This window comes from Hemibagrus wyckioides, linkage group LG11, assembly GCF_019097595.1.
Source record: "Hemibagrus wyckioides isolate EC202008001 linkage group LG11, SWU_Hwy_1.0, whole genome shotgun sequence".
Taxonomy (NCBI): Eukaryota; Metazoa; Chordata; class Actinopteri; order Siluriformes; family Bagridae; genus Hemibagrus; species Hemibagrus wyckioides.
The window spans coordinates 610,797-620,167 of NC_080720.1; the positions used below are offsets into that span (position 1 = coordinate 610,797).

Here is a 9,371-nt window from a genome sequence, read left to right on the forward strand (position 1 = left end):
GGACACTTTAGTCTTTCAGGGCCTGGGCACTGTGCCACAAAGGATAGAATTCCTTCACAGTGACGTGACAGATTGATCCCAGTTATTGCAGTTATCCGCACATCTGTTTGCAGCTGTTTTAATAAGTTTAATAATTTAATAAGTGTATTATATTTTTTCAGACATTCTCCTGGGTCTATATTACTTTTTGTCTAAGGATCTGGAAAATAAATAGTGTGACAAATATGCAACAATAGAGGAAATGAGGAGCATACGGATACTTTTTCACATAAGTACTTCAATATGTGCACAATGCTCAGACTCTTACCCATAATTCCCCAAAACAGCCACACTGGAAGTATGAACTTATACTTTAGGAACTTATGCATTAGGCTGCACACGTTGCACAATGAAACAAAATGACAATAAAAGCTTCTTGACTCGACTTGAAGTTTGGAGTTGATCAGCTCAGATCTGCTGCCACCTACTGGTAATACATTTACAGCACACCAACAGCAGTTAGACATTAGAGTACACTTCATTTCTATATCTGATGATTTGATCAGGATTGTCACACATAAATGGAAAATACACATTCAAAGTATATTATTGAAGATTAAACCTTAATGTTACGGTGCAGCACTGCTGTCAGTAGCATTGCCATCACATCTCCAGTGTCAGATTGTCTCATCCTGACCTCACTATGTGGTTTCTGTATGGTCTGTCTGTCTGTGGCACTTTTAACAATGGACATTATCATAAATCCAATTTACAGAATGCTCTTCCCATGTTCATGTGGGTTTCCCCTGGGTTCCCAGGTTCCTCCCACTGTCCAAAAACTTGCAAGACGACAGAGTGGCTAAGGTAAACTGCTCCTCGGTGTAAATATATGAGAGAGTTCTGTGATGAACTGGCATCAAATCCACAGAAGATACTCCTGTCTTATGCCTAGTAATACCAGGACTAGTTTATGATCCACGACAAACCTCAGCAGGAGAAAATGCTAATAATCATTCAAATTAAGCCTTACCAGAATATTTCCATTTATCAGGACTGTCTGTAGCAGGCTCCAATATGAGTGAAGTGAAGCGAAGTGCATCAGGCATTAGGCACCGGTGAGGACATCTAAATCCAAATTTGATGACCGCAGACTAAATAATTTAAAAAATCATCCAAAATGTCTATATAATGCATTATATATTGCAATACTTCTCGCCGAAAGCCGGCGTGAGCATGGTTTAAGAACACCCAGAAGTGTCCCTGAACCCGGAAGTATGTTCAATATTCAGGGACACTTCTGGGTGTTAGTGTTCTTAAACCATGCTCACGCTGGCTTTCAGTGAGAAGTATTGCAATTGTTTGCCTACCCCGAGCCTTTCTCTTGTATAGAAATGTATAATAAATATATATTAATGTATAATAAAGAAAATAATATAATGATATAATATAATGAGGAAAAACTCCCTGAGATGATCTGAGGAAGAATCCTTGAGAGGAACCTGACTCCAAAGGGAACCTCATCCTCATTTGGGTGACACTGGACAGGAAATAATGTAAATGTAAATAATGTCTTTTCTGTTTAGAGTCACAAGGAATTGTAAAAGAAAACTGTTAAAAGGAATGTCATTCCATGAAAAACAAACAGATGTTTATTCACTGATAAACATTACATTATGCATTGTTATGCTATATGGTGCACTCACCTGGAACCCATCAATGATGCCAGCGTTTTGAAAAGCTCCAGAACCTCCAAGTTCAACAAAATCTTGAGCAATGATGGGAAGATCCTCTGTCATTGGAAATGCAATTACTCTGCCAAATTATGATGAAATGAGAGGAAACCGCTGACACACTACACTTTCTGTGCATGTAAAAGTGGACAATTAACTGTATGTCCACTTGCTATTTATTATGAAAGCTTTCCAACTCTGGGCACAATCCTGTGAACTGCAGCCAGTGGGATGTGAAATATAATGGCCACTAGTCTGTATGAAGTCCAGTACTAACACAGACAGCTAGCTTTCAGGTGTCCCTTCATTGAAGCATAGTATATAACACTCATTTTGTATATACCTAATTCTATCCAATTCGAACATGGTTAAAGATTTGGCTTATGTAAACATCTTCAGTACCACCACTGACACTCTAGGGGTCAGTGAACATCTGTAAGGATGGCAGTAGTTGGTTATCTTACTGTTCTGTGTTTTAAATTAATCTGCATTGGGTGTAATCTTTCAAAAACATTGAAAACGCATCTTAAAACGAGACTAAATAGTAACAAAAGGAGTTACAGTATGTTGTCAATAAACAGCAGAACCAGACCCCAGGATCTCCGCTGACTTTGTCAAGCTGCTCTTCTTATAAAGCACCTACATAACGTCAGGTCAATGACCAACCAAGAACCAAAACCAAACAAGTATTTTATAAACTAAGGCAGTAAAAGGTAGTTCGCTGTAATGTACAGATCAATGGTGTGAGACATGTAGATCACACAAACTCAATAAACATCACACATGAGAGAAGTTTTGAAAAGACAAAACTTTATTTCATTCTATTTTATTTAATTGTATTAGCATAAGCACTTCACTAGACAGATAGTGAATTTAGTTCAAATTTATCATTAATATTTCGTTAAACTGTTGCAAAGATACATAACTAAGTTGTCTTTATTAATCACATATACATTAGTGCACAGTGAAATTCTTTCTTTTCATATCCCATCCTTGGGGGTTGGGGTCAGAGCACAGGGTCAGCCTTGATGGAGTGCCCCTGGAGCAGGTGGGGTTAAGGGCCTTGCTCTTAACTGTGGCAGCTTGGTGGTTTGGGATCTTCTGGTCAACGACCCAGAGCCTGAACCACAACACATAACAGAACAATCCAAATATTTTTCATAATGAACTTTGAACATGTCATGAAAGATATTGGTTCTGTCTGTTGTTGATGAATGCCAATGGTGACATTTTACATAGCAAGTCATGTCACCGGCAACTGATTCATTAGTGTCCCACTGTGTAGTGAGTCAATATACTTACTTGTATCCCACCTGCTTCTGCTCTGTGGACTTACCTGATCATACTGATGCTCTACTTCTGGTCGGAGTCTCATCACTTGGTGGTACTCACTGCTGCTGAGATGCTCTACATGGAGGCTGGAGATACATGGGACTGCTGTGAATAGAACCACTTAGAGACCATGGATATGACTCTGGACTGCAACTGATATGTTTCTGTCTCAAGTCTCCATCAGTGATCAGTTTATAACTTCAACAAGACAAATGTCATGTTCTAACTAAAATAAGACTCAAGCAATAAAATGAATCAAGATAAACTAATCTTTAAAACTAACCTAATACTCTGTGTAGGGCTGTCCGCAAACTAATTCTTCCATAGTTAGTCAGTGGGGCAGATGGTTATAAAGTTGATGGGTTATAAAGTTAGCTTGAGTAATGCAATACCCCTGAAATGGTTTGTAAGACTCTCCATTTAGTCTGATTGTGATGAATGCTCCACATTTAAAGAATGTACTAAATGACTTTAAATTGTGGATATTTATAATATTTAAAATAAAACTAGTTGTTTTCCACACTTTCTGGTGAAAACTGCAGCTTTTCTTCATTCTCAGCAGTGTGAACATGTTTGTGTCTCTGAAAAATGTGTGTGCTAAAACTCTTTCCACACCCTGAGCAGAAATACGGTTTCTCTCCAGTGTGAATGCGTTGGTGTGCTCGGAGATTAAACCTTGCAGAAAACTCTTCCCACATTCGGAGCGGGAGTGAGGTTTATCTTTGTGAATGAGCCTGTGTATGTAGAGACTACTCCTCTGTCCAAAACTCTTTGCACACAGTGAACAGTGATAAGGCTTCTCTCCAGTGTGAATTCGTCTGTGATGTCGGAGACTATACTTATTACTAAAACTCCTCCCACATTCTGAGCAGCAATACGGCTTCTCTCCTGTGTGAATGAGGAGATGTAGCTGAAGAGAACCGTTTTGTGTAAAACTCCTCCCACCATATACGGTTTTATACCGGTGTGAATACTCTGGTGTCTTGCTAAGTGATTGCTCTCACTGAAACATTTTCCACCCTTTAAACACTTCTGCAGTTTCTCTCCCGTGTGAGTACACTTATGTTTTATGAGATGGCTGCTGTCGGTAAAAGCTTTTCCACACTCTGAGCACTGATGTGACTTTTCTCCCGTGTGAATGCGCCAGTGGACTTGGAGAGCCTTCGCTCGAGTAAAATGTTACCCACATTGGGAACAGTGAAATGGCTTCTCCCCAGTGTGAACGTATTGATGTTGATTGCTTTGTGTAAAACTCATCCCACATTCATAGCACTGATACAGTTTCTCTCCTGAGTGAATACGCTGGTGTCGCTGGAGATTAGCTTGGTAATTAAAGCTTTTACCACACTCTAAGCAGTAATACAAGTTCTTGCCTGAGTGAATACGCTGGTGTGCGTCGCACTTATGCTTCTCAGCAAAACTCTTCCCACACTCCGAACAGCGATAAGGCTTCACTTCTGTGTGAACAAGCTGGTGTCTCTTAAGCTTATTCTCTTGAAGGAAACTCTTCCCACATTGTGAGCAGTGATGCGGCTTCTCTTCTGTGTGAAGACGCTGATGTTTTCTGAGATAACCGTTTAGACTAAAACTCTTCCCACACTGTAAGCAATGAAACAGCTTCTCTTCTGCATGAACGATCTGGTGTTTTCTGGAGATAACTTTCTGAGATACTAAAACTCTTCCTGCACAGTGAGCAGTGGTGAGCTTCTCTCTCCACACTAACACCACTATCTGAAGAATTCAGAGATGATTCCTCAATGGATGTGCTTGTCTGACTTCATCCTATTTGGATTTCTTTCTGTTTAGGACAGGAGATTTAGGACATGTGGAACACAGGATAGAAAAAGTCGTCTTTATCAGTAACATGAATTACAATACAGAAAAATTTGTTTCTTTTCATATCCAAGTACCTTATGGGTCAGAGTGCATAACAAGGAACCAGCGGAGCAGAGATGGTTAATGCCTTGCTCAGATCCAGCACCACAGCTGCAGAGCCACCAAGCCAGAGTAGGAGACGCCCTGCAACAGGACAACACTCTATCTCAGTCAAATATGAATCAATGCTCAAATAAAACTGAAGTGAATAGCTCAGAATAAAGAGAAATGTTCAAAGGTTCAATATTTTTGAACAAATAATTAGTTCTGCTTGATTTTATAAACTGAATTTCAGAGCTACACAACTAGACTGGACACAGATTAGTGTGTTCTAGAGGGAACTGATTAATGGAGGAGTTACAAGAGTACCCTAGTGACATGAACTCATAGCAAGTAAAAAAATGATAAAAATCTTGTTACAGGAAAAATACAATTGGCAAAAGTTATATTGTTTACAGGCTATAGGTAGGGATGTGGTAGCTTAGTGGTGAGGTTGCAGGACCACTGATCGGATGGTTGTGAGTTCAAACAGCAGGTCCACCAAGCCACCACTGCTGGGCCTCTGACCAAAGCCCTTAATTCTCAACTGCATAAAATGAGATAAAAATGTAAGTCAATCTAGATAAAGGCATATGCCATTAATGTTATGTAAATATAGGTTAAATGCACAAGGCCTGAAAAAGCTGAGCACAAGAACGTTGACCAATGAGATTCAAAAAATTTACAGACCACACCCACCCCCGTACATATAAGGGAGCTCCAGAAAAAAGGTTCAACTTAGCAATAAAGGTTTAAAAATCTCAATTATTAAATTATTAAATGTTTCCTGTAGGATTAAGACGTTTTTTGCAATACCATGCTGGTTAAAGTAGCATATGACATACTCCCAGCCTTATATGAACATTTTACTGCTTGGCTTCAAATGTCTCACTGTAGGTTTGAGTTTTATCACAATATTCTTCTAGATATAGTATTGACTCAGCTGCGAGGGCAGGACACAGACACAACAGAAACAGGGATCTTGAAAAAAAAAATGTTATTGAATAAGTGCAGGTTATATTCTGAGTGAAGGCAGGAAAATAAAGTGGCAGCAATTATCTTGATTGTTGCTGTGCTCATTGAGTTCTGAGAGTGTTCAGTGTTCAGTGGTGGACAGCGGTGATGAGACGGTGCCCAGGAGGCTGGCAAGGTGCAACGATATCAGGGTGCATTGTCTTCCCGTTTTGTCTGGCGGTTCTGCAAACAACAAATGCAGGTTAGTTCATGTGCTAAGCAACCCCTTACCTCCCTGCAAGCACCACACTCTGGGCGAGGGGCTTGAACCACCCGCTCTGATTGGTCGCAGAGTTCTTGGTGTGCTTCTGCCACCCCGCCCTGTAGCCATCTGCTCCTCGGTTAACCACGACATCAGGGGTGCTGAACTGGCCCTCAGCACCTGGGTGGCAGCAGTGTGAGGAGCAATAAAATGCTGCATGAGGAGATGAGTCTTGGATCAAGGAACTATGAGGATGTCGCAAGGTTGGCCGCGCAACTCCATGTGATATGGAGATGTGATAGTAAAGGAGACCCCCTTGAACCAAGAAGTATGTGGCTGGGAGACCTTGGGTGGGATTTATTTTTCTCTGTTGATCTCCTGCATCTGGCCCCAGCAATACTTAAGCTAGCCATCCTCCTTCTGCTCATGGCCAAAACTCCCTTCACATGAGACTTGATAAAACACAAAAGATGGGGGTTATTATTATTGGTCTCACCTTCCAAGGAGATTCTGGTGTCCCCTCCTTTCTGAGCCATGTAGAACCTCTGTGGGCGAGGTGCTGTTAATTTCTGACAACATCAGTGTGTTCTAGATGGGATGGTAAGGCCATTCCAGATATGGTTTGAGCAGCTGTCGCCACCCGCTGTAGAGCCTTCCGGACTGTGATGGAGTTAATGAGGACACTCTCAATTGCACATCTATAAAAGCTACTGAGGATTCAGCTTGGTATGCCAAATTTCCTCAGCCTTTTCAAGAGGTGCAGACACTGATGTAATTTCTTGAGTAGATGTGGTGTCATTATTAAGTTATTAAGTTATATTCTGATTGGGGATGAGAAAATAAAGTGGCTGCAATTATCTTGGTCATCGGTGTGCTCAATGAGTTGCAGTGTTCAGCAATGAGTTGAACGGCGATGAAGCGCCCAGGAGGCTGGCGGGGTGCAGCGTTATCAGGGAGCATCGTCTTCCTCTCTGCTGCCACGTGCTCCTCGGCTATCCACAACATGGGGGGTGCTGAACTGGAGCTGTCCTTTCAGTACCCAGGCTGCAATAGCAAGAGAAGCAATTAAATGCTGCTGATAAGCAAATGCTAGGGAGGTGTACGGGAACTTTTGATCAACTGAAAATCTGACAAATAAATTTTTGTCTCAGTATTTATTTTGAAATGACCTTTAAAAGAAATAAATTAGCTAACCTGACTGACACGACTCATGTATGGTCAAGGAAATGTATGGTCCCATAAAAAATGTGGAGTTGATGTAGAGACAAGACAGCACAAGTGTTACTGTAGTCTTTAGGAATGCAAGTAAAAAAAACAGCTGCTTTATATAACTATTTTTTGCATACATCAATATGTAACTTTGTTGGACGTCATGCTGATGATTCTCACCAACACGCTGCAGATGATAAAGATTCCTAGATCCAGGGGTGCATGTGATTAATGCATCCTAACAACATCAGGAGGAGGATCAGGACAAACCAAGAAGGTATTTAGTGGTTCATGTCACATGAACACCACTGAGACAGGTGATTACATTGTTAAAAAGAAATACCTGTACATGTAAATCACAGGTGAAACAGAACCAGACTGGATCACTTAAAACAAACACACTTTTTTAACCTGGGTTGTTTTTGGAAATGCATCAGAAACACCACACTGATGGGTTTGCTATTGGCTCATTTATACCTGTCTATTTTCCAACACTACTACCTTATTATTTTATGATGCATGATTTTGGCTAACAATGGTTAACACCAGATACAGCCAAACCGTTCATTAAATAAGCCACGCCCCCGGTCAAGGTCACTGGACTCAGATCTGAGGGCATGAGGGCATGAAGCCTTTATTATCACCACACATACATTACAGCACAGTGGAATTCTTTTCTTTGCATATCCAAGCTGAGGAAGTTGGGATCCTTAATGTAGGAATTATAAGAAAATTAGCTTCACACAATAGCAATACAGCAAATATACACAATAGTCCTGATTGTAAATATACAATGACATGAGGGAAATAAAACTATTACACACGAGTAGTAGAAGATATAAATAATCGTCAACATTCAGTAACCAGTTAACAAAAGAGAAATAAAACCGTTACACACAAATAATACAAAAATATAAATGGGAAATACAGTATAGCTCTGTTATATCCTATCCTATTAGTTAAGGATTGTTTCTATCAGATAACTGACTGCCCTATTTTATTATTTCCATTTTATTATTAGTTTTCTTTTACTGTATAACTGATATTGTTAAGTTATATAGTAATTCATTTGACAGGATTGGGGATGTGTGAGGAAACTAGTCCAGACTATGTTACAGAGAACATGGAAATCAGTGAACTATGATGTCATGAGCTACAGATAACAATAATTTTCTCCAGGCTCCTGAGCGGTGCAACAGAAAATCTCAGGGAGATCATAAGATGAAATCCAGTGCTTTTACACTCATTCATGGGCAAATAGGAAAAGAGCAAAATGCTGCACAAACAGATCTGCATTGTATTTCCAGTGTCTGGTTCATTCACTACACTTGTAGTTCTGATATTTTACAGTTGGTGTATGCATGAGCTCCTGAAGACGATGTCACTGATGTTCAACTGATACAGTGCCCTCTGGAAGTACAGCAACAGTAAGGCCAGTTGTTTTGTTTGTGTTATACACTGTGGACATAAATTCTGATCTGTCGTCTTCCATCATCTCAAACCCAAATGTCTGCAGTGTGAAGCAGAAAACAAATGAACGGACCTCACACTCTGCCAAGAGTTTTGTTGGCACACTTACAAAGGCTCGTTCTGGAAAGCTGGAGAAAACCTTCTAATGCTTTGCTTCATCATAAATACACAACTGTGAAGGTAAGCTCACATTGAAGACATCACAATGATTACATACATCACATCACAGTTTAAAGAAGAAGATGATGAAGAAGAAGAAGATGAAGAAAAAAAGAAGAAGAAGAAGAAGAAGAAAATAAAGATGAAGACAGAAGAAGATAGAAAAAGAAGAAAATAAAGAAGATGAAAGTGAAGAAAATAAAAAAGATGATACAGAAAAAGAAGAAGGAAAAGAAGAAGAAAAACAAGAAGAAGAAGAGGAAGAAAATGATGGAGAAGAAAAAGAAAATGAAGATGGAGAAGAAGATGAAAAAAAGAAGAAGGAGAAAAGAAGAAAAAGGTACAATATCTCCTGTTCGGAG

General features: G+C 39.9%; 1 protein-coding gene across 1 annotated transcript; it reads right to left on the reverse strand.

Moving 5' to 3' along the window:
* Nucleotides 1-3,893: 3,893 nt before the first annotated feature.
* Nucleotides 3,894-6,707, reverse strand: LOC131361376 (gastrula zinc finger protein XlCGF7.1-like). Its single transcript, XM_058402439.1, has 3 exons — nt 6,668-6,707; nt 6,201-6,384; nt 3,894-4,782 (listed from the first exon to the last, which is right to left on the reverse strand). The coding sequence occupies exons 1-3, from the start codon at nt 6,705-6,707 to the stop codon at nt 4,221-4,223; spliced, it is 786 nt and encodes a 261-aa protein (XP_058258422.1). The 3' UTR covers nt 3,894-4,220.
* Nucleotides 6,708-9,371: the final 2,664 nt, after the last annotated feature.